Source organism: Haliotis asinina, chromosome 9, assembly GCF_037392515.1.
Source record: "Haliotis asinina isolate JCU_RB_2024 chromosome 9, JCU_Hal_asi_v2, whole genome shotgun sequence".
NCBI classification, from domain to species: Eukaryota; Metazoa; Mollusca; class Gastropoda; order Lepetellida; family Haliotidae; genus Haliotis; species Haliotis asinina.
The window spans coordinates 13,583,913-13,611,577 of NC_090288.1; the positions used below are offsets into that span (position 1 = coordinate 13,583,913).

General features: G+C 37.5%; 1 protein-coding gene across 1 annotated transcript in view; it reads right to left on the reverse strand.

The window, feature by feature from the left end:
* LOC137295936 (A disintegrin and metalloproteinase with thrombospondin motifs 9-like) overlaps positions 1 to 27,665 on the reverse strand; it is a 128,324-nt gene that overhangs the window by 53,631 nt on the left and 47,028 nt on the right. Inside the window, exons 4-10 of the mRNA XM_067827527.1 lie at positions 23,832 to 24,085; positions 9,252 to 9,335; positions 6,303 to 6,427; positions 5,651 to 5,691; positions 4,686 to 4,791; positions 1,738 to 1,896; positions 72 to 228 (exon numbers count right to left, since the gene is read on the reverse strand). Of these exons, the coding sequence (XP_067683628.1) occupies positions 72 to 228; positions 1,738 to 1,896; positions 4,686 to 4,791; positions 5,651 to 5,691; positions 6,303 to 6,427; positions 9,252 to 9,335; positions 23,832 to 24,085 (926 nt within the window). The remainder of the gene's footprint in view (positions 1 to 71; positions 229 to 1,737; positions 1,897 to 4,685; positions 4,792 to 5,650; positions 5,692 to 6,302; positions 6,428 to 9,251; positions 9,336 to 23,831; positions 24,086 to 27,665) is intronic.

Below are 27,665 nucleotides of genomic sequence, written 5' to 3' on the forward strand. Positions count from 1 at the left end.
TCACTTATTAATGCAAGTGATATGAAGAATGCATAGCAAATCATAAAAAAATACACACTGATAGCACATACCATGTGAGGACAAAGAATATAGCCTGGTCCAAAGACCAGTTCACATTGTCGGTCAACCCCATAGAGCTGGCCAGGAGATTGGAGCTGAGTGACAGTCATTTCCCGACGATATTTCTTGGTCTGTGGACGATCTAGGAGGCATTCCGCTAGACCTGCACTGCACAGGAGGGTGAGGGATGAACAGACATTCAGAAAGTTAGAATCACCAGTTGTGCATGAAATAACAAAATCGTACATCACTTTCAGTAGGCATGATAACTTGATGTGGAATGACATGATAACATATCAGTGGAAGACATTTGATCTGATACAATATGTAGTACTACTCATATTAACATCCTGAATCATTGTTAGGAAACATGTAAAAATTTTAAAAATAATGAAATTTGGTCATTTGTCGCAGCCTACAATGTGCTCCTACTGCAAAAAAACCGTAGGATGTTGTTGCCTATAACATTGCATTCTTGGTATGTAAATGTAGGCATCCTCTTAACAATTGCATTTTGACAGCAGGATTGTGAAAAAGACATGCTTAATTTGAGCCATGCAAAAAGCTACTATATATCCTACAAGAACCTAGTGCATGATCTTCAAGTGATATTAAACATCCTGCAAGAACTACTGTCAACAGCCAAATTTTCGCGACCATTTAATTTTTGTGAATTTCGCATCAGACTTCATGACGCGAGAATAAAAACACGCGATAATATAGATATATCATACACTCTATTCAGGTAAGTCAACAACACAAAAACAATACAGGTGTCATTGCTCAATCACATGTCACTGCTTGGCTAAACTGGATTAACACGGCTCAATCACGTTTTATTTTCATTGCTCTAACACCTAATTAAAAAGGATTAATTCTGAAATCAATTACATTAATTTGTTCTTAGATCACTTCGCAAATCTGTTTATTTTATAACAGCTCAATGGTCACACGCCTGCGTGTCGTGTAAATACATTCAGAGACGCCCCTGTAACAAGATCACCTCGTGAATATAAGAAAGCGCGAAAAGGTTTAGTGACCATCACTCGCGAAAATTTAAAGGCGCGGAAGTAAGACAGTTTACAGTACTCATGAGCAACCAAAACAACTACAGCTGCTCAATACCTTGCAAGAACCTACTCAGTTTCCCTCTAGGAACATTTCAATGTCCTGCTAGAAACAGTAAATGTCCTGTGAGAACCACTCAATCTCCTGCAAGTCCCTACTCAGAGTCTTTCTAAGACTGATTCAATGTTGTGTTAGAAACACTTATGTCCTACAAGAACCACTCAACACCCTGCAAGAACTTCAATGACCTTCTAGTTAAAGACTAAATATCTTGCTAGAAACACTAAATGCCATATTAGATCCAGTTAATGTATTGCTAGAGACTATTCAGTGTCTTGTCAAAACTACTGAGTATCAAACCAGAACCTACTCAATGTCCTACTAGGACCTAGCCAGTGTCATGCTAGGACCTACTCAATGTCCCGCTAGAACCTATACAGTGTCCTGCCAGAACCTCCTCAAATTCCTACCAGAACCTACTCAATGTCCTGTGGGAACCTACTCAGTGTCCTTAGAGAATCTAAATGTCCTGCCAGAACCTACTCAATGACCTGCCAGAACCTACTCAATGTCCACTCAAAGTCTACTCAATGTCCTGCGAGAACCTACTCAATGTATTCAGTCATGAGTCTGGCGCTGCAAGTGGACCAGTCCCAAGGGCTGGAGTTGTAGTCCAAGGTGGGCGCCATCACATGGTATTTCTTCTTTGACTTAATGGACTGTGGATATCTCAGGCACTGCTTGTCATCATCGTGGGGAAGGTTGAACCTGGAGGACATGAGAACAAATGTATCATCTGATGGTCTTTCTGCTGCCACACTGTCTCACTTTTTAGCAATAGGGTCATGAAACAGACCTCTCAACATTCATGCTTAATTTGCACGATCAGCATCCTGCCCAGCTCTCACTTCCTGATAGAACTTACTATGTGTCCTTCAAGAGCCACTAAACACATTCATCATCCGATGATCTTCTGTCTCACTGTCGATTTCGCTTCAATAAAATATAATGCTATGTCTTCTATCAACTCATTAAGCAAAGAAGATGGTTCAGACTTGCACAAGTCTCTAAGGTAATAAGAAATAGTATAAATGATACTTTTTATAAAATGTAATTATTTTGCTAATGGACTTGGGTCATCAGATGTACTGTCCACTTATCTAGTCTTGCCTCCTTGAAGAAAAGACCTACATCTATGAGGTCAACATAGCAAAGCTAAAGATGGCAAGGCTAATGTTTTGCAGACAGCTTGCCAATGTAATGGTGAATCTGGGCCACTTTCCTAACTCAGAGTCAAGGATATATTTCAAACATTAAATACAGTCACCTGACAAACAAACACCAACTGTTTCTCATTGTATTCTGCTAAAGGTGATCCTGCATTGTTTAGCTGATTATTAAAGAGTTATGCTTTAACAAATATCTTTTGAGTGAAACAAGTTGACAAACAACCTTTTTTCACAACTTGACAATGATCCACCATTGCTAAAACTGTATGTAAAAAATACATAAGTAACTGTACACCAGCTTATCAGGATTTTGAAATCCAAACTTGTTTCAGCTTTACATTAGCAGTTTTTGAGCCTTATGCCCTAGCAGGAAAGACCTCAAACATGAAATATAGTGTCAGTTTTTCAGATTTGAATGTGAAAACAAGGCAATATATATCAAATGAAAAATGACCTAAAGGCTAAACTCATAATCAATACTCCTTTTCATAAATTATTCGTGCAGTTATTGTTCTATTAAAATCTTTTTGACACTGTTAATTGTAATACATCAGCATGTCTCAGTTTCATTTGAAATCATACAGCTATATACCAGTATGTCTATAATATATGTATGTTGACATGAATAAAAAACATGTCCACATCAACTTTCAAAACTTGAAAATTTGACTCCACTTTCAAAGTCTTATGGCATTTGTATAAAGAAAATAAATTCATGAATGGTTCTCACATTACCTGTTTTTATAAACATTGCGATATGGCTCATAAACTATGTCATTTTCAAATGTGGCTGTGAGCTCGAGCTTAAGAAATAAAATATGTTGTCTGACAACTAGCTAAAGGTTAACATGTAAAGATAATCATGTCTAGATGTTTATGTAAGAACTTATCTTCCTTTGAGACATATATTCATAGCAATATGCAACGGTTCCAAAGTAAAGTTTGTGAACTGGGTGTCATTCCTTGATATTTTCCCACCAAGTTTTTACAGAAACGCTATCCTCTGTTATGAAAGATGTTGTTAGTCTAGCAGCATTTATCAACATTCTCCAATCATTAATCTGTAGAGTTCCTGTAAGTTGTCATTAGGTAAACAGTCTGTGGTAGATCGTTTTTTTATACTTTAAATTATCTCCTATATTCCAACACAGGGACTGTTCACATTTCCCCCAGACATGTCCTCAGCATGCATCTGAATTTGAACAAAAGCCATTAAGTTTTTATTAGCATGTACCTTTCTCATTTAATTAAAAATTAACTTAATATGCAAACAAGTGATCATAAATCAAATATATGGATATTTGAGTTTTGACATAACAAAGTAACTGGTGTAAAATATATTCAGTTCAGTTACAGCGTCCTCAAGCTCATCAAATGAATGTTAACTGCAACGGGAGCAGAATACATATGTCCAAATCAACTGTCCATGCATGTTCAAGCATTGAATATCCCCTACAAACAAACATGATAAATTGTGAATATGTTGGTAGGAAACAGATTTAACACACCACCTTACCGCTTTAAGAGCATGCGACACTATATAATTATTCAAAGTCTAACTTTGTTGCACGTCCATTGAAAGAGCTTGAGATCTGGTTTATAACATAATAAAATGCGGGAGAAACAAATGTGGAATATTTGTCATACTGCCCAGATAAATATGCAAGTAAGGTCAACTAGCACTAACAAGAAACAAATAATGATAACATACACCAAAACACAACAAAAATGACCAAAAGAGGAAAAAAACTCCCAAAACTGCAACAATATCCTCTAAAACTGAGGCAAACACTCTGTAATGGAAAGCTAATCATTTGGAATAGAAATGGAAACAAAACAAGATCGGCAATGAACAAAATCATAGTCATAGCATCCAAAAACGGCAACAACAGCATCCCGAAACAGCATAAATATCGTCAAAGATGATGGTGACGAGAGAGAAACAGTCTAGACAAACAGTCTTCGGTCAATAATGTTTTTCGTCACCATGAGACTAATCTTGAAAATTTGATATCAGGATGAAGCACATCAACCCCCTATCTTATTAAGCTTCAAACCTGTGTTCATACTTCACAGTGTCAAGCTTGCGATTCGGGCGCTGTTTTAGCTGTTACGCAAGTTTTGTTTCCATTTCAAACAATTAGTTTTCCGTTACAGAGCGTTTGATTCAGTTTCAGAGGTTATTGTTGCAGTTTTGGAAGTTTATTTTCCTATTTTGGTGATTTTTGTTGTATATGTTTAGTTTGATGATTTGTTGTATTGTAGGCCTGTACAACATTGAACTTATTCTTGTCTCATGAAGACAATATTAGGCACAATAAGACTTACACATGTCCAAGTTCATGTGCGATGGTGTAGGCTGCGCTGATGCCGTTGTCTTCAATGATTGCACAGCTCCGCACTGGATCACAGATAGTACCCAGCTCAGCTAGACCTATAATGAAATTCAGCTGCCTTGCATTCTAAGAGTAAGTGAGTAAACAGGGTTTGATGCCAACAACAGTTTCCAATCCTATCGCTGCTTGTGAACGATACTAACATACTGATGTCATGAAAAATGGTACGTATAATTATTGCAGAATATACTGTAAAGAGGAAATATTCTGTGTCAGTTAATATTTTGCGAATTTTACCTTTCTCTTCCCCACACCAAAAATTCTCTGCATAGTAATATTAAGAAATGTAAATTTACTTCAACAAATATTCAGACATTCCTTCAATATTTATCAATACACACATCACAAAACAAATATTTCTGATGACGTATATAGTTTATTCTTGAAATACACGGACAAATTCTACACACAATAATAACAAATAGGATGTAGCACTCCCAGACAGTTTAATCAGTGTCACATAAGCCTCCTACTCCTGCAAAAATAATACGTCGCAGAACAGGCTGGGGGTACGTTGACGCAATATTTTCAAGACACAGAATATTTCCTCTTTACAGTACTTAAGTCCAACAGAACTTTCTAGGCGAGTTTTAAGCTGTTTTATTGAAAAACATGACAGGGACACATATTATACCCATGCTGGGGAATCAAACCCAGGTCTGTGGTGTGATGAACAGAAGCCTTGACCACAAGGCTACCCCACCATCCCCTTACGCTGACGGAAATATAATGAGTGATGGAAATGATCACATAGGTTCCGAAAGAAAACTTAAAATGTGAATAACTCATGGGTAATTATCATAACTGCATGGAGAAAAGATTCACTATAGGATCATGGATATTTGAGGTGAAGTGAGACATTTTTGCCGATGTATCAGATGCAACACAGGTGCTTACCTAGTGTATCACATTTTCCTACAGCTCGGCAGATATCTTTTCTGAAAAAAAACAACAAGAAAATGCAGCTTGAAATTTACAGAAGAATATATTATGATTATTAACAGCTGATGATGAAACTAGAAAATATTACAGGTGTGTATGATGATAATATGGGTGTGATACAATACTATTTTTGAAGTTCACATTATCTCACCTTCTGCAGCTAAATGACAAAACTGAGCAATTCGGTTCAAAACTGCAGAGAAGGAAAATGGGATATTGCAGAGTGAGGGAGGGAGGGAGCATTGTGCTGATTTTTGCAACATTCCAACAACATTATGGTATAGAACATCAGAAATGGGCTTCGCACAATGGATGTACCCATCTGAGGAATAGAACCCGAGTCTCTTGTGTGACGAGCAAATGCTTTAACCACTAGGCTACATCTCACCTGCTTTCACTGAACAATCCCAGCAAACATCGTGTGTCATGTTGAAGTTTATGCTACTTTTACAGCAATAATCCAGCAACAACATGGTGGGGAACACCAGAAACAGCTTACACAATAGATGAACCCATGTGGGGAATTGAACCTGGGTCTTCAGCATGATGGCAAACACTTTACCCACTTGGCTACACCTCACCTGATTTCATGAAATAATCATCTTACCTTGTTAACAAGATGGCGGTGTCATGGTGGTTTGGATGGTCAACATCCTGCTCATTGGCATCTTTCTGCCATTTACAGAAATCCTTCAAGGTCATGGCAGCATTTTCCGTGATTTTTAACTTGAGCTGAAGAAGACAACTTACCAATTAAATCCAAATTAAAAACTTCATCGAAAATGTTAATATTACTCTTATCATAAATCATTTTAATGTCGCATAAAACTGGGTTAGGTTTACAAATACGACATTTCATATCCACGTTTACTATACTTTGACATGCATGAGGAACTGTCACACAAATGTGATAGGTATATTCACATTCTGTGGCCAAACTGTACTGAATTGAATTTCATCCTATGTGATTGAAATGGAAATCCTTATATCAAAATATTAAGCCTATGTACTTAAATGAAATTACTTTCCTGATCTCAATTACATGTACAAGGGACAGATGTTTGCAGATCAGCCACCAGATCATCTGGGTCCTGAAGACCTAGTTTCTTTCTCCATCTGTGCAGGAGGTGACATTCTGTACATTACACAGGCACACTGTGCAATTCAGAATTTGATTGCTATTTCAGCATGCATAATAAGCATTGTAGAGGACTCTCTTTTTATATACAGGGTCAATGCCTCAAGTCTCACATTTGTTTATGTGTGGAGAACCAGGTTAGAATGGATCTTCAGTAAGCCATGTTTGTGAGAGGTGACTAACAGGACCAGGTGGTCAGGTTTGCTGACTTGGTTGACACATGTCATTGTATCCCTATTGCATAGATTAATGCTCATGCTGTTGATCACTGGGTCTTCTGAACAAGACTTGATTATTTTCAGACTGCCGCCACATAACTGGAATATTGTTGAGTGTGACGTAACACTAAACGTACTCACTCTGAAAGGAGACATCTAACTTTTAATCTAATTCTAAATCTTTCCAGGACACACAGCCAAATAATTACATTCATATTTCATAAATACTCAAGAAAAAAGTGCATTTTTCTGTCCTATTTAATGAAAATAATTTATAAACACAATTTTTTTTAGATATGTCAAAAATCCTGATTTTATAAACACTGAGGGGAAAAAAACTTTTTTTGTCTGGAAGAAAATTAATAAAATCTGCATCCCCATGTGAACAGCAAATGTCAGTCGCCAAATCATAAAAGTTACAAGTGCTAATATATTTCCTTTAAATTTCTTTTCTGGACGTTTACACCAAGACATCACTTAAGCTGAAACGATAAATTTCTGCCTGTTTATCATATTGCCCAAAAAACTGACAAAAGGGTTTGACGTACAGGTGTATATCATAGCAAAGAAAATATGGCTCATAACCCACACCTGCACAACATACGAAAATTATAAACAAGAAACAAGTTTTACACTCAGAACTTTTTCCCACCTTTCCATTTTTTAAAAGAAAAGAAACAAAATTCTTCACACCATATTGTTCAGATTTGCAAACTCCTTTGAAATTGTAACCAGTAGCATTAAGATATGTGATATGTGATAAGCAGGTCCATTTGATAAACACCTGACCTACTGTCACCAAGTGGCGCTGTTTCTCGTAGACTCCCCCACAACTGACATTTACAGAGATTTTATTATAACCTTTTCACATATTTGCAGCCCCAAACAAAGGAATCCATCTTGTGGGTGTTCTATATTATTTGTGTATCTTTTATGATAATATTTTTCAACAAGATTTTTCTCCCTCCATAAACTATTTTTTTCTTCCACCTCTTATGCTTTGTTCTTTCTAACAAAGGTTGGTTGACCTTCATTCACTGATTGTGAGAATTCGCTAAACTTTATTTCAAAGGCAATCATTCATGACCCAATAATGATTTGCATATTTTTAGATGCTGATAACAGAGCCTCTCTTTGATGTCAGAGCAAGGGGAGATAATTACAAGATGATAAGTGGTTGCGGACAAGCTTATATGTCTTTCCTACACCAAATTTCCAAATTATCCCTTAAATATTGAAAGGTGAAAGGTCTCTCTAGTTCAGATATTTGTAGAAAAACATAGTCATGTGATAGTCTTAAAGAATGACAATCCCACTGGCCACGTTTCCAATTAGAACCGCATCATGGTGCAAATTACTGGGCATTTTGTTTTGAACAACTTTCATAATTTGACAGAGATTGATCATTTAATTATCTGAAAGGATTTAGTGAGGAACAAGAAAATTCTGGGAAAATTCAAAACACAGAATATGATTATGACAAAAATTACCATTACTTTTTCAGCAATGGATTAAAACGTACAATTATTTTCTTAGACCAACATTTTTTTAATTTTCAAAAGTAAATTTCAAAATCCAGCATGTATGGAAACAGGACATTTTCCTTTTCAAAATGTTTATCGGTATTTTCTCAAACAAAGTATGTATCTAGAATGCTACCGACTTCTCTACCAATACCAAAATATTCTACCAATACAAAAATATCGGTAGCAGAACATCTCTGTGCCCTTTAGTTGTGACAGTATTAATACTATTAATACTATTAGTACTTATACTGCACATCACACAATACTTGATAATACTGGGCAGAACGACTCAAGCAACAGTACAGATGACAGTGGCATAAGCATCTTGATCATCTCACTTCCCATTAAACATAAAATGGTTGATCACAATTGAATATCTAGTTTCTGTAATACGCACAACTTACTTAATTATCTTAAGATCATAGAACAAAAAATTAACAGAGAAATTTGCTTCATCTTAAACTAATATCTAGACTTCGAAATATCAGTTATCTTCATAAAATATAATACAAAGAAACCAAGAGGTGTTTTCATAAATTCCAGGCCCTGAAGTGAACATCAAAACCATGAAATGAACATAAACTATCAACTCTCTTAGGCTGTATTGGGTATATTGTTTCCAGATCTGGCTGGTATAGAAGAGGCATACAATACAAATAGGACATCATACTCACATCAGCTGGTCCTGGCTCTAGTATCTTCACTACAACTATATTGATAAAGTTGCCTATAGATGGATGCTTGTATATATTCGTTACCTGAAACACAAGGAGATCATGATAAGCTGAATAAACATTGATAGCATCTTTAAAAAGCTGGGCTATCCACACTCTTCCATCATTTGGCCAGACCAATTCCATTTCTCGTTTTGATACATTTTTGTCCTCCAAACATCTAAATGCAGGACAGTTTGTTCTTTTCATAAAATCACCTGTCAAAGCAATAATTCATATGCATTTTTCAAAGGCATTGTTTTTCAATTACACACTCACCGAGGGGCTAAAAGCACTGATTTCTAACACAAATACCTTCATGATACCTGCATTTCAGCGTACAACAAACCGACATTCAAAGTCTCGCTAGTGTATATCTTGACATAAGGACTTTATTTTTTTGAAGCAGGGAAAAATTATTTGTTTATTTCATCATTCTTGAAAAAATATGACCGGCGGATCCATAAAACAAATATAAAATAAAATTGGTGTGGCCTTATGATTCATGACAAGTAGTTTGTGCCTTGATGCTACGAAGGCTGTGTCAGACACATAGCTACAACCTTTGGAGCCTGTGAGACATCTTGCTTTGAGCCGCATCAGCAATTTCACAGCAAATTTACTCTACACTCAGCAATATTCAAGCTATATGGTGGCAGTCTATAAGTAGTCCAGTCTGGACCAGATAAAGATAATCCTGTGATCAACAGCATGAGCATCAATCTGCACAACTGGGATATGATGACATGTATCAACCAAGTCAGGGAGCCTGACCACCTGGTCCCGTTAGTTTGCTCTTACAACAAGCACAGTTATTGAAGAAGTAGGTTTTAATTTTGTGTCACTTATTCCAGCAATATCTTGACAGGGGATGCCAGAGATGACACGTCAAAATTATTTTATTGCTAGATCTTTGGGGCTTCGATTAACGCCTAGTCTCCCTCACAAGTGACGGGCGGTGGGACAGCCTTTTGGTTAAGGCATTGACACATCACACAGAAGACTAAGGTTCAATTCAACATATCAGCACAATGTGTGAAACCCATTTCTAGTGTACCCCTCCGATATTTTGTTGGAATATTGCTACAAGTGGATAAAACTCAACTCACTCACTCACATGTGAAAACTTTACCATTAATGTTTGTGAGGACCAAACAACTCAGTGTTACTCTTTTGGGTTGACTGGAAATCAACACCCACTCACTTACCATCAGGGTGGAATGACAACTTGCTAGGTTACAGATTTGAGTTGTCTCCCCTTAGGTCACCGTCTGTCCTATATACTTTTATACTCAGCATATTTGTCTGTTTTAACAACACACAAGCTATACAAAGCCACTGGTATTAATCCCTAAAAAATCACGAATAGCCTGAAAATTTAATCTAGATGATCACATGTTTGTATGTGTTTTAATATCGGACAAAAATAACACATTCAGCACATTTCTCATATCAAATATTGCTTTCTCAGGAAGATGAGACTAATTTCAGGTGGTTGAACCTCAAACCTTCACAAAATCGCCTCAGAAATTGACATACATGACCGTACAGGAAGCTAATATAAGAAATTATATAAACAGAGACGAAAATTACACCACTTTACAAGACTTCGCTCAGGATGAATAGAACACCATGTTGAGAATAACCTTTTGTTTCCAAGTCAGACAGCAATCTTGTCGACTTCTTGTCAACACAAGTGTGAGTAGAAACCATGTGATACCTACTTTCTTGCTTGACCCAGACAAAGTAAAAACAAAGTCTGACCCCGCCTGACGTAATCATCCCCATTTAGGGAGGACTGGAATTCAGTTATTGTCTGGGATTTTAAAAAAATTTATGAACCTCTGACTTCATAGTTAAAGCGACATTGTGCTGATTCAGACCAGGTGTTGGTTAACGGTGTTCTCAGCTGAGGTGCACTGTATTAGCTGATTAAGTTTGTGTCCAATTTTGGGTCATTCTGATAGGAATGATAAAATGTTTCCAGAGTAAAGCAATTCAATCTATGTACTGATTTAAATAAATGACAGGTACCAAATTTTTAAAACTTGATCATTGGATTGTATGGTCCAGACTCGACTATTTACACTGATACGTAGCTGGAATATTGGTGAGTGTGACATGGACAACAACGAAAACAAACATACACTAAGTACATAATTTGTTAAAAACAGTAATTTTTCACTTTTTAACATTCCCTTACTGGTTTTGAGTAGCTTCCAGTAATTTACCTAGAAAGCAGTAATATTTATGACAAAAATGGACCCCTTTGTCTCAAATATTGAGTGTATATATGTATACCCTATCCTTTGAGTTGCATAATTAAACCTAAATGAATACACATGACCTACCCGTTTTTCAAAATTTTATCACACAATGTTCACCTCCTCTATAGAATGTTTTGACAGTTGATATGACTTAAATCCATCAACTATTTTCAATCTGAAATCAGTTTACAGGAAACCACAGATAATGGACATGCTTATAGCAGACTGCTGGTTAAAGAGGCCTGCTTTTTTAAAATGAGTGAGTGAGTGAGTATTGTTTTACGCAACTACTAGTAACGTTCCAGCATTATCATGGTGAGAGACATCCCAACTATGTACCCATGTGGGTCTTAAACCTTGGTCTTTAGCATGCCAAGCAAATGCTTAAACCACCAAGCTATATTATTGTCTCTTTTTTTCACAGCCTTTGAATGGCTGTCAGAAGTGATGCACAAAACTGGCAAGAATTTATGGATGTCAACTTCCATATTTTGACACAACACTTTGACATCCATGACTCTTTCCTTTTAACTGTCTTTTCATCCCAGTCACCTACTGTATCTGCTACGGAAACTGCATGTAACAAATTACAGTTATTTTAAATTGAAATTAGTGATCCCTTTGTGTTAAACATAGTTTGAATATTAATGAAATGATGAACATTTCTCCTAAAAAATGGTTTCCTACAGTCTTTTTTTTCTGTCAAATATCATGTCCTAACTGTGTCTAACTGTGTGTATTCTGTATACAGAACCAGTCTTCATCTGGCACTGTTCTCCAGCATCTGGTTGACCTCTCCAACCAAACTCCTTCACTTCTTGAAGTAACAAATATGGATACAACATATCCCAATTGAAGGTCATGAGGTGTAGAGATGGAGAGATGAGGATGCTGGCTATCTGGAAGGTCATCAGTGGGCAAGGTACAGGATTCCTGTAGGCTGGTCACTGCTTGTGTAAACGTAGGCATCAGTGTTTACATCTGCAGCAGTTCTATTTCCTTCTTGTTATGCCAGACTCTCCAACAATGACTGCCAGACTCGCTGTGCTGATCATCTTCATCACTGAGACAGATCTCTTCATCACGGAGTACTCTCAGTACTTCTACCAGGTGGCGCTCAGGCCATCACCCACTGTTGGTACGTCTACCAGGCTGTGCTTGACAGCTTTGGGTTATTGTACTTGCAACATATGGCTCTACAACAGCTTTTGGTTACTGTACTCAGAGAACATGGTCTCTGCTGTACTTCTTTTAGGTGGTGCTACAACAACTCTCCATAATTTCTCACCAGGTGGCGCTACAACAGCTTTTGCTTACTGCACTCCCTCTATGAGTCACTATAACAACTCCAGATAATTTCTCACCAGGTGGCGCTACAATAGTTTTTGGTTACTGCACTCCCTCTATGAGTCACTATAACAACTCCAGATAATTTCTCACCAGGTGGCGCTACAACAGCTTTTGGTTACTGCACTCCCTATATGTGGCACTATAACAACTCCAGATAATTTCTCACCAGGTGGCGCTACAACAGCTTTTGGTTACTGCACTCCCTATATGTGGCACTATAACAACTCCAGATAATTTCTCACCAGGTGGCGCTACAACAGCTTTTGGTTACTGCACTCCCTATATGTGGCACTATAACAACTCCAGATAATTTCTCACCAGGTGGCGCTACAACAGCTTTTGGTTACTGCACTCCCTATATGTGGCACTATAACAACTCTCCATAATTTCTCACCAGGTGGCGCTACAACAGCTTTTGGTTACTGCACTCCCTATATGTGGCACTATAACAACTCCAGATAATTTCTCACCAGGTGGCGCTACAACAGCTTTTGCTTACTGCACTCCCTCTATGAGTCACTATAACAACTCCAGATAATTTCTCACCAGGTGGCGCTACAACAGCTTTTGGTTACTGCACTCCCTATATGTGGCACTATAACAACTCCAGATAATTTCTCACCAGGTGGCGCTACAACAGCTTTTGGTTACTGCACTCCCTATATGTGGCACTATAACAACTCCAGATAATTTCTCACCAGGTGGCGCTACAACAGCTTTTGGTTACTGCACTCCCTCTATGAGTCACTATAACAACTCCAGATAATTTCTCACCAGGTGGCGCTACAACAGCTTTTGCTTACTGCACTCCCTCTATGAGTCACTATAACAACTCCAGATAATTTCTCACCAGGTGGCGCTACAACAGCTTTTGCTTACTGCACTCCCTCTATGAGTCACTATAACAACTCCAGATAATTTCTCACCAGGTGGCGCTACAACAGCTTTTGCTTACTGCACTCCCTCTATGAGTCACTATAACAACTCCAGATAATTTCTCACCAGGTGGCGCTACAACAGCTTTTGCTTACTGCACTCCCTCTATGAGTCACTATAACAACTCCAGATAATTTCTCACCAGGTGGCGCTACAACAGCTTTTGCTTACTGCACTCCCTCTATGAGTCACTATAACAACTCCAGATAATTTCTCACCAGGTGGCGCTACAACAGCTTTTGGTTACTGCACTCCCTATATGTGGCACTATAACAACTCCAGATAATTTCTCACCAGGTGGCGCTACAACAGCTTTTGGTTACTGCACTCCCTATATGTGGCACTATAACAACTCCAGATAATTTCTCACCAGGTGGCGCTACAACAGCTTTTGGTTACTGCACTCCCTATATGTGGCACTATAACAACTCCAGATAATTTCTCACCAGGTGGCGCTACAACAGCTTTTGCTTACTGCACTCCCTCTATGAGTCACTATAACAACTCCAGATAATTTCTCACCAGGTGGCGCTACAACAGCTTTTGCTTACTGCACTCCCTCTATGAGTCACTATAACAACTCCAGATAATTTCTCACCAGGTGGCGCTACAACAGCTTTTGCTTACTGCACTCCCTCTATGAGTCACTATAACAACTCCAGATAATTTCTCACCAGGTGGCGCTACAACAGCTTTTGGTTACTGCACTCCCTATATGTGGCACTATAACAACTCCAGATAATTTCTCACCAGGTGGCGCTACAACAGCTTTTGCTTACTGCACTCCCTCTATGAGTCACTATAACAACTCCAGATAATTTCTCACCAGGTGGCGCTACAACAGCTTTTGCTTACTGCACTCCCTCTATGAGTCACTATAACAACTCCAGATAATTTCTCACCAGGTGGCGCTACAACAGCTTTTGGTTACTGCACTCCCTATATGTGGCACTATAACAACTCCAGATAATTTCTCACCAGGTGGCGCTACAACAGCTTTTGGTTACTGCACTCCCTATATGTGGCACTATAACAACTCCAGATAATTTCTCACCAGGTGGCGCTACAACAGCTTTTGCTTACTGCACTCCCTCTATGAGTCACTATAACAACTCCAGATAATTTCTCACCAGGTGGCGCTACAACAGCTTTTGGTTACTGCACTCCCTATATGTGGCACTATAACAACTCCAGATAATTTCTCACCAGGTGGCGCTACAACAGCTTTTGGTTACTGCACTCCCTCTATGAGTCACTATAACAACTCCAGATAATTTCTCACCAGGTGGCGCTACAACAGCTTTTGGTTACTGCACTCCCTATATGTGGCACTATAACAACTCCAGATAATTTCTCACCAGGTGGCGCTACAACAGCTTTTGGTTACTGCACTCCCTATATGTGGCACTATAACAACTCCAGATAATTTCTCACCAGGTGGCGCTACAACAGCTTTTGCTTACTGCACTCCCTCTATGAGTCACTATAACAACTCCAGATAATTTCTCACCAGGTGGCGCTACAACAGCTTTTGGTTACTGCACTCCCTATATGTGGCACTATAACAACTCCAGATAATTTCTCACCAGGTGGCGCTACAACAGCTTTTGGTTACTGCACTCTCTTTAATTGGTGCTACAACAATTCCCCATACAGTACTAAACAAGAGACTCTACCATATGTGTGAAAGCACACAGACTCTACAAGGTAAAACATAGGTTAGCCTAGTGGAGAAAGTGTTGGTCATACTGAGGACCTTGGTTTGAATCCCAACAAAAGTCACTTTCAACTTCTGACCTATGACAAAGCATGATATTCAGAATCCTTTGTCTGGTTTATGCTGTATAAAAGAGAGAAGATTACCTTTCATATAATCTCACATGACATTAAACCTGGCATTTACACAGGCACATTTCAAAACATTTCCCATTCATACATAGAACAAAACAACCACAGTGACCTACTTATTAGAAATAGACTATCAATATTTAGAAGAACTAGACCTGCCATATATATCTCTAGATTCTTCAAGAACTCCTTTGACAAAACATGCTGATTTGGCACCAACCAATACCGCAATTTCACAGATTGTGCAAATGCCAGATATTAATGGTGCATGATTGAGAAAAAGAGGCCAGCTCATTCAAACCACATCAAAATATTTCCCTTGGCTCTGACTACACAAACTAAACACCGCCTGAGTTTACAAAGACCATTCTGATGGGAAAGCATTACAGTGCCAGAACCACTACTGGCAAAATTGGCCTACATTGATCCAGTTGATGAAAGTGTAAATTTACCTTGACCAGATTCTTGGTTCTGACCTTCGAGGAATTTTTCAGGTCAGATTTCAGGTCATATTTACAGGTTCTGTTAACACCCTATAAACAAGACCAGGTGCAAATTACTAGAGGCCAGTCTTTTTAAGATCATACTTGTGTGAGATCGAGTGTCTTCAACACCTTGAGAGGGTAATTTAACTTGGGCAAGTTGTGTAAGAATCCATATGTTTCATCTTCACCAGTAACCCATTTCAGACGTCAAGTTCCCACCTGTCTACAACTTTACACAGTAGATTTGTGGGATATCAACCCTGGCATAATCTAACATGTATGCTAGAAGTTCATACCAAAATACCTGTGAAGATCCGGAACCTCAGTAACGAACAGGATCGGGTGGTTAGACTTGCTGACTTGGATGATATATGCCATTGCTTCCCAGTTGCCTAGATCGATGCTTATGCTGTTCATTTCTGGATAGTCTGATCCTGACTCGATTATTTAGACAGCCACCATATAGCTGGAATATTGCTGAATGTGGCATAAAACTAAACTCACTCACTCACTCATACCAAAGTTTTGTTTGAGTTTAAGCAAAATAATACTGTTTCATTTACATTTGTGCTTTCGCCTTGTGATTACGAACATTTAGTTGGTTCCATCTCCATAATAGATTTTGGTTAGACTTTGCCTTAGGCAGGCCATAATTGTTGTGAAAGGCATCCCATGAAGATCCAGGTTAGAACTGATCTTTAGAACTTCATGTTTGTAAAAGACAAACTGTAGAAGACATTCTAAAAAGTTTGAGTTAGAATTGGTCTTCTGCAACCCAGGTGCTACAACATTCAACAGATAGCACCTGGATATATTCACTGAATTAGACAATCAATCTATGACCAGACACCTAAAGGTGTTGTAACATTCAACAGGTAGAACCTGAATGTATTCTTTGAATAGGACAGTCAATATGTGAACAGACACCACCAAGTGTTGTAACATTCAACAGGAAGCATTAATGAATTCAGACAGGTAGAATACAACAGGAAACTAGCCAGCAGACTTTCAAACAAAGTTGCAACAGGTAGCTCTCAAGATTGAAGACAACATTCCAGGAATAAGTACAGAGGAATAAGATGGGAACTGTGGGATAATTAGGGCAGAAATCCCTGAAGTGGCGCCCATCAACACGGTAAGTTGCCAATCTTCTTAGTCACCTGGAAGAATAAATCTTACACCCTCATCAGCCATCACATTCTAGAAGCAGCTGAAGAGCTTCTTTTGTTTAACGTTCCCCAAAGAACATCAGGTTTTTAGATCACGAGAAAGTCTATAATTACTCTTTGCATGCAATATATTGAAAGTAATGGTTGTGCTGTTCACACTCGCTTAACAAGAATACTCTCAGAAACAAACAGGATTAAAGGTTTTAACAACATATTGATATATATTTTATAGGATTTATTCATTCTAGTCAAGTCATTGTTATTCCTTTATAAATAATTTGTGACAAAATTTGTTTAGCCAGGACAAAAACAGTGTTAAATCAAATCATTAACAATCCCATGATATGGTCAATTTTACATTTCACACATGACATGAGATCAAATTTGTGAATAAATGATATGAATACATGCTTCAAGTTGGGAATTGAAATGGCCTACTCAGTATCCATTAATGAATAAAATTATAAACTATACACTCTTCAAACTAGTTAAAAAAGACACTTTCTTCAGACTGGCTATTCTCTGGTAGTTGATTATATATATGTTTGATTTTCATTTGAAAACTTTACAGCAGTTTTATGCCTAAAACTGTGGTAATGGGTCCAGAAAAAACAATTTAAAGAAAAGATTTCATTCTAAATAACAAACTATGAAATAAACAAAATAATCAAACCTTTTCCACGGTTCATACCATTGACCTCTGTATCTTAAGATGGAGAAGATACCATGTTACAAATAAATTTTATTGTTTAGCTAAGATAAACGTATTTCTTCAAAAATGCCTTTTGGCATCAAAGAATTTTAAACCGTTATAAAAGATTTAGGTGGAGGTTATTGACCCACCCTGTAAGTTGTAGACTTGAAAGGTATACGAAACATAGCCAATTAACTCAGGGTGGGTGATATACAATTGCAAAAACTGACAAATATCAGCTTAACAAACGATCATGTTTCAAACATTCAGTCATACTTAGCCCTCCAAAGCAAGATAACGTGATCTGGACAACACTGAAATAGTTATGTTCCACATTTTGGCAAATTAATTTGGGTGGAATCATTGCACAGGGGCAATAATCTTCTCACTGAATTGCAGGATTTAAGTGACAATCATTCTTTCATCTTTATCAAATAAATGCATTTGCAACCCAAATCTAGACTTATATCTAGTCTCAGAAATTTAAGTATTTACCAGAAAATAAATAGTTGTTAAAGTATCTTAATGACTTTTTAATTCTATTTGTTTGTTTGTTTTCTGTTGCTGACCCTAGCAATGTATATGGTGCCAGTCTGTAAATAAATGAGTCTTGACCAGATAATCCAGTGATTGAACAACTTGAGCATCGTTCTACACAACTGGGATATGATGACACATATCAGCTAAGTCAGCATGCTCCGGTTTGTCACCTCTTACGACATGCATGGGTAGCAGAACACCAATTCTAACCCAGATCTTGACAGGTCTTCATGGTTGGCATCAGGTAATTCATTTCAGGGTCTGCTGGATTGAGGGAGTGAATGAACAAAGACTTTCTCACTGTTACACATGTTCCATCAACATCATGGCACGGGACACCGGGAATGGGCTTCATACATATGAGGAACTGATCCCAGATCTTCAGCTTATGTTTGTTTGGTAAATTGTCATGTGAAAGGGCTGTTACATGAATGGATTGTTATTTAAAAGTGAAACTAGATTGTCATGTGAAAGGACTGTTACATGAATGGATTGTTATTTAAAAGTGAAACTAGATTGTCACGTGAAAGGGCTGTTATATGGATAGATTGTTACATAAATGTGAAACTCGACTGTCACATATGGATGAATTGTTACCACTATTTCAGTCTCAACAACCATGCTTGTGTGTCTGTCAGTCAACCATTTAAATTTGAAATTCTGCAAGTAACATGAAACATGGTTTTCAAGAATAATGTGGTTCCTCCTTCACGAAATCACAACATTGCTTGATCAATATACACATTACAACAAAACTGCTACCGAAAGAACAGTAAAATCAGTTTGTCTTAAAAAGTTGCACGCTAAAACATTTACCAACAGATAAATCAGTGTATTTCTTCATTGAATATTTTATCAACAAAACCATTTTGGCAAAAGATAGTAAAAATTATCCTTTCCATTCACCACTAAAGGGAAGTAACAAAATGTCTACACGAAATCAGAACAAAGTTTATATCATAATAATGGCCTCATTGCCACAAAGTTTATAGTTCCTACAGTGTATTTAATCGACAGTTTTTGCATCTAATCTTAACTTTCCGGAAGCCGAGAGGCACCTGAACTAAATATCACCTATTAAGTGGTACATTCATTACCACTATGCTTTGAAGTTCCACGATAAGTTGGCATTTGTGTAACATGAGATGACAAATCAGCGACACAACGCCAGTTATTACCCATTTTACTTCAAGTTTTTATCTCCTAAATCTGGCCTCACCTGTTGGTATTTGTATGGCTAGAGGAGAAACATGCTGACAGAATGGTGATGGAACTTGTCTATTTCAAGAAATTATGATCCATAAATGAATGCAGAATTTTCCAAATGGAATATGCTTTTATCGGTTGACATTTTTTGGCCTTTGGTTTAAAGAAACAGTATGTTGTTTTGCTCCTGGCTATGCTTGTTTTCAGGTATCATTGTTTGGAGCATAGCATCCTCTAACATGAACAGATGAAGATCTGGAAAAACATCCTAGAGAAGAAATGTTTAATATTTGGGGTGGGTTTGGGCTGGGATACTTGTGAGGTGAGTGAGTGAGTGAGTGAGTGAGTGAGTGAGTGAGTGAGTGAGTGAGTGAGTGAGTGAGCGAGCGAGCGAGCGAGCGGGCAGGCAGGCGAGTGAGTGAGTGGGTGGGTGCATGGGTACTGCTTGGGATGGCATTTTTGTAACATAACAGCATATCAGATAGAAAGAAAAGAAATGGCCTTCCTGATTCAGTTCTAAGACATTTTAGCATATTAGTAACCCCTCAGCCCCCGAAGACATTCCCACAACTCAAGGTCATGTTCAACCATTAATTACATCAAAACGCAGGAATCTGCACCTCAATACATCCTCCTAGCAATATCCACTGCACCAAGTTCAGCACAACTTCTCCAATATCATGGGAGCAATCTCGCCAGAGTTGCACCCTGAGGCTGCAGCAGACGCCTCACCCAACTCTGTCTCTCCACCACATCCATCCATCCAATAAGCATATCAACCAGGACTAACATTGGCATTATGACTGAAGAGGTTTTGTGTGATAATATACATATTCCACATGCAAGACGGCGCTAGTCGTGTTCCACCTGACATTGCCATATCTGCAGTAATCCTGATAGCGCCAATGGCTTGACTCTCGTGCATGGTCTTTGATAGGATTCGAGCATGGAAAGCATGTCAGGATCTAATCAAGATACTGATACCGCAGACATACTCGTCTGGAGAAGGACGGATTTATTCCATGATTTGGCATTCACGGTCTATAACTGTGTATTTTTGTTGAAAGTATACCACCTAATGAGTAATGTATATGCTCACTCCTGGTATACATCAGTCCAACATCAGAACATATAAATGTTTAATAAGCTTCAAAAAGAATAGTGCACCTCCCAGTGTCATCTTCTGTATCTGTGATGGCATGACTGCTGTGAGTCAGTTCCACAGGTCATGCCAACATTACGCTTCTCAAGTTCATAAGCATGATAAGCATATTTATGTTGGTTCACAGAACAACCTTTAATGTTGACTGTATAGATACTGCTTCACATACTGCGTCATTACCCTCAATGTCTAGATGTTAGGAATGGTTTGGAAGTGTTGCTACACAAATAGTATCTCATGTTGGAGGGTTTCTGAATCATGATCAGTTCTAGATCAGATCTTCACATGTGTAATGTGCTTTGTGAGTTTACGTTCCGGAGTTGTGCATCAAAATCTGATTGTCACAAACACAACAAATACAAACATTAGACCTTAATATTATCTCATTTACATTAACACAACCAATAACTTCTAAAATATCCTTTGATCACTTCATAAAAATACACATTAAACTATTAAAAGAACTTGATATTTCAACAACACAATCATTATCAATTCTTAAGAAAAGAATCAATTTGGCAGTCAAAGTTTAGTTGAAACCAAACTATTATCAATATCAAAAATCATATAAGCAGAATGAATTTATTCAAGGATTTTTTGTATATTTACATAACTTAGCTATTTACACACATGTACGTAAATCACCATCAAATCAAAATATAATGATCATCTTTCAACTACCATAAGTTCAGATAAACAATGAAACATGGAATAACATTAGGAAACACTGTGGAAATAAAGTTATTAGGAAAATATCATCTCCAGGTGCACCAATATCCAATACATGTTGAGTATTTATCAAGCGTAACCATATTCTCATGAACGTACTTGAAACATGCTCTTTATCGCTCTGTCTCAACTAGGATTTCAACTGAATACATTCTTGAGCATCTTATCCTTGAACACCAACACCTCATGTGGATACCAAAAACAATCTTCTTTAGTGGTTCCAACACCCATTCTGACTTCCCGAATAATCGCCCTGTCAAAATATTGTCGGAAAATCCTAGAAAAACTTCATAAATAATTGGGTATAACTGGTGAGATGACCCCCACAGAATCTGGCCAATGGGCCGGAAGCATGCTGCTTGACATTGTTTTCCTAAAGACTTCCATATTTCCAATTTTGCTGAAATCTTTGCTTTGTATAAGGAGTAATTATTCCCTAATGTTAAACACCTATTGAGAGACAACCCAACCTGGCACAGGTGCGGTACATATGGTTTGTAGACAATAGATGCAGACACCATCTAATGGAGAATGACCTTCCCAAGGTCATTGGCTTGTTGACTTAAGGAATTCTTTCTTGCATTAATGACACCGAATGTGAACCACTATTTTAAACAATTGCTCATTTTTCAGGCTGAAATAATGCTGTGGTCTGCGGTTTGCTGATGTGATTTGTGTTATGTCTAGATTCACTTGGCTGTGTAAACTAGTTTTAATGTATGTTCCAGAAGACGATGCCGATATCGGTTACCTATTATATCAACATAGCCTCAAAAATAGATGAAGACAGCCAACTCTTTTAGCATCCTATCTGAATAGGAACCAAACTCTTCAGAAAGAGGAGAAATGAAAGGGTACTTGAAATTCTTTCCAGCTTTTAAGGATCTGTTAACAGGCTATTTGTCTGATAGTTTTAAAAATTTTCAAGTCATTATCTCATATGTATACAGCAGATTACAGCTGTCTAATTCCTTGTATTTTAGTACTCACATGTTTAGTAAGACATAGGTAGTTGGCAGGAGTTAACATATATAATGCCAGCTAGTGATCTTTTTAGCTGGAACCATGACGATCTGAGATAGAACTGGTCTCTAGTAACCCATGCTTGTCATAAGTGGTGACTAACGGGACTAGGTAGTCAAGCTCATTGACTCGGCTGGCCTATATCATAGTATCCCTATTGTGCAGATCAATGGTTGTGCTGATCACTGGATTTCCTGGTCCAGACTTGATTATTTATAGACTGACGCCATATAACTGGAATATGGCTGAGTGTGGCATACAACTAAACTCTCATTTTAGTTGCATAAATGATGGAGACGATTTAATAAAGCATCATTTTGGTTCTCTATGCTGTAATCACATATATTTTATCATAAAAGTTGACAAAAGATGTCATCAATTCATGTACTTCACTTTTGATGTAAACAAACGGACTGTTTGTGTCATAAGATAAAGTGAGAAATGGGTGAAAAAGATGGAAGACTATACGAAGTTTATGGGAAACCTTTTTTGCCTTCATCCTTAATTTTCAGTAAAACATTTTTTCACAATATGTTTAATTTTTCATTCATTTCATATGTATTCTTTCGTGAATGTCAGGCTTAACAAAATGTCTAATCAGTTCCAAGTTAACTAGAACACAGAAGTTTTGGAGAAATCTGTGATTGGGCTAAAGGTGAAATCTGTGATTGGGCCAAACCAATTATATATCTTGCTTTATGGATTTTTGTCCTCTGAAAACCTTAAGGCAGGAGAGGGGGAAAAAAATCACCAGTCAAAGTAATATTCCTTTTAAATACCCAGAGTATCTTACTTCTGGCAGTTTATGAACTGTAGATGGTGCAAAAAATAATCTAAAGAAAATTTTGTTGTAAATTGACATTTTTAGCCAATAAAAACAATAGGAATATATATAATTTTTAGAGCGGGTAAAATTGTTATTTTTGTATTATTCTTGAACAAATACGACAGGCAGATTGATAAAGCAAGAAATGAAGTTGGTGTAGCCTTGCATGTGTAGTACTGTTTCAGAAACTAAATATCCCTAACAGCACACACAGGATTTCAACAAACAGTTCCTGGTACAGCTAAGGGAGGTAACTGCATACAAGGTCTAATGCTTGTATACTCAAGGTAACAAATAAGTACTCACCATCGCCATGAGTGTAAGCACATAGTGCTTCAGGTCCTCCTTGTGATACTGCCGCATGGAATCATCCACTACCACTAAAGTCTCCACGAATCTCTTTAAAGATGCTGATCGCTTCCGTCGCTTGTGGTATATAGAATTGTCATTATTTTTATTATTTTCATAATTATTATTATTTACATTATAAGATGATGATGATTGCGATGTTGAGTATCTTCGTATAGTGTCTCTCTTTAATCTCTGGTGTTTATAATTTTCTGAAATGAAGAGAAAAGAACTATTATTTCATAGTTTGGGAATAATTGCATTATAAATACCGCATTTATCATTATGAAAAGGCAATAATGTCAAAAGGTGTAAATAAAGGTTTAGCCATAATGATCAGATACTTCCACTGAAAGTTCAGTCCAAAAAGCATATGGACCATTTTAGACTGTATCGTGAAAATGCTGACATCCTCAAAGAGATTCACCACACAACCCAATCTTATATCACACTGATTCATAAATGAAATGCAACCTTCACCATAAAGATCCAGGGTGGAACTGATCAGACTTGACTTGGTTGACACATGCCATTGTATCCCATTTGCACAGAACAGTGCTCAAGTTGTTAATCACAGGTTTGTGTGGTCCAGACACAACTATCTACAGACCATCGCCACTACAGCTAGAATATTGCAGAGTGCGGCGTAAAACTTAACTCACTCATAAGTCTGCCCACAAAGGTTATAATGTCACTTGCACTGTTTTGTTTGTTTCTCAACTCAATGTTGCAGTCTTGTGGAGGCAACATTTTTTTCAAGAGAAAAACATGACTAGTACCAATGTTACTTATGATGGACTTACACAGTGAATCATCTGCCATAGGGAAAATTAGCACACCTGTTGCCAGTCTTGTACTTAAAATGAAGGAACTCCCATAAATGTCAAGTGGCATTTGTTGGGTGGTGGTTTTGAACTTGAATATAATTAAATTAGAGTTTCTTGATTTCTAACTATAACAGTTCAGGGCAAAACTGTACTTCATTACAGCATACAGCATACGTGCTGGTAGAGCAATCTGTATTTGTTAATTCTCAGATGAAGATCCAACAGGTGAAGCTAGTGATGGTCATGGGGTCCACATGTTCAGCTAAAAAGATTACACACATACAGGCTTACGGATATTCCACCTCATACATTATACAACTGGCTAAAATTCTAATTTTTCTGATCTTTCTTTAAAAAATCATTCAGTATTTGCCTTCTTTATGTGTATCTCTGTGCATATCTTTATACTGCTTCTTAGATAGCTGGCATGCACTGAGATATTGACTGACATGAACATCAACTTTCATCGATGTTTTACCGCATGTGAAAACTGCTGATGCATCAAAAATCAATATCAGTATGCAACTCCTAAAACATCCCTAATTAGATCTCTGCTTTTACTCTCTCAGCATCTTATTTCAACTCCACGACTGGGAAAACAATTCTCCATGTGATAACAATTATCATCCAACAATTCAGCCATTTGCTTCTAATGCTCCTTTGTTTTTATTCTAAACCCACTTTATCATTGTGACATCACCTAAGTCAGAATGACCTAGTTGAAATACAATTCCTGTGCAAAATCATGAAGAATCGTGCACAGAGCCATTTTAGCACTCCACTGGCGCCAATGTCCGCCTGATGGTACATGACCAGTTGAAGAAGCAACTATTCTTGAGTGCCAGATCTATGCCCTCATAGCCTACAGCAGGGCCACTTCCTCTCAAAAAAGTCAAATCGTGAGCAGTCCTGCGTACAGAAAGGTCAAGGCCACATGGCTATTGCTTCCAGAGATCAGTGGAAAGTCTTTCACCTGCCTGGTATTAATGTAGTGGCAATATGGCCGACAGATACAGTACCAGTGGTTTGTTCATACTCTCAGTACCTTCTGACTGAAGTGAGTATTTGCAGGAATATGACTGTGACTAACCTGGATATGTTTTTTCTGTTTGTTTGTTTGTTTGTTTGTTTGACGTTTAATGCCACCTTCAACGATATTCCAGCAACATGGCAGCAGTCTGTAAATGATCAGGTCTGGGCCAGACAATCCAATGATCAACATCATGAGCACTGACAACGGAGTATTTATTTCACTAAAGGGTGAATCATTAAAGAGTGAAATTGTACACTGCTGTTATCAATATTCCAGCTGTTTTACAATATGATTAAACAAGAAATAGACACCTAACATTGAAGAAAACACAGGACTTAAAACACAGCAAGCAAACAGTTTTCCCGCTCAGCTACCCAATGTCATCCATAACAAAAGTTAAAAATATCCAACACAAGCAAACCCTATTCTACTTCCTCAACATTCACCAAATAAAAACACCACTAATGTAAATGTCCTTTAAGTAATTCAGAGCCTAACATTCAACACACCTGCAACTAAACGAAATCTTATCATGTTCGTAAAGCCAACATTGCCACATGCAAGCCAGTGACCCCTCCCAACCTTCGTCCATAGTGATGTTATTGTTTTCCTAATGGGAATATCACAGCATCCCTTCTCTCTGTAAGTAGCCTCAGCAGGAACGGAAGACTCAGGTGTTTTGCATATTCCCAGTAATTACAACCCTGGAAGGTCTTGGAGCAGAGATGCTGTATTCATGGTTGAAATGCAACCTTCGCCATTAGGTGAAAGTCATACCATACTTGACTTAGCTGACAGATCCCAGCTGATGTGTTTACTGTAAGGAATTTGATTTGTTTATACTGATGAATCTTTCACACTGTTAAAATAACTGTTTAGAATGAAAACTCAGTTTTCTATAATGTCTTTAGGTGGTTTGTGTTAGCCTTAAGTCGGGGGCCATCTCAAAACATTCCACATGGTATTTACATAAGCTGTTTTAACTGGGTTAGGGGTAATTCTCCAAATTCAATTAGGTCGTGATGTGTTTTCATGTTTTTATACATTTGCTGAGAGTATGTCAAATGCAGGAAGTGAAAAAAAATTGAAATGATGATTTGGAGATAATTACAAAAACATTTTTTATGTTTCTTGGCTCCCTCAAATCTAATTTGCAAAAAATATTTACGACACACTAGCCATGCATTTGAGGAATTAAAAAAATATGAAAAATACCTTAACATTCATTCAAAAAGCACTTTTATTAATGATAAGAAAACAGGTTTCATCAATTCATTTAACATTTGAGGCCAGTATATTTGTGTGTTTTTAGTGAAATATACATAAAATCGGTATGCCTACATAAAAAGAAGAAATTTCAAAGCCTACAGTAAGGTCATTAACATTGCATGTCTTGAATGAGTTTACATTTATGCCCCTTTCATCAATATTCCAGCAATATCATGGTGGGGGGGACATCAGAAACAGTCATTGTACCCATGTGACGAATCAAACCCAGGTCGTCAGCTTTGACCACTAGGATACACCTGTGCCACCTGTGATCTCTAAACAATAATCCAGGACAAGTTCATCAGTAAAACAGATTTGAAACTCACCTGGCCTTAAAATGAATTAAGAAATTGCAGATTTTTTAAATAAAAATAAACTTGATCACACGTATAATGGTTTTTGTGAAAATTTAATTTTGAAATGCATTAATGAAAAACTAATTCATGATTTTTCTTTCCCATGGGTAATGAAAAGATAGTTATTGACACATCTGTCACCCAACTTCACAGTCATTCCTGGACTCCAGTTCACATGGGACAGGCATTCAATACATTATTTCAAAGTCATCTTTAATATTTCATCTACTCGCTGATGAGGACGATGGTTCTCTACCTCATCTAAGTGAGCATTAAGAGGACTCTGGGGAATGATATTGAAATAATA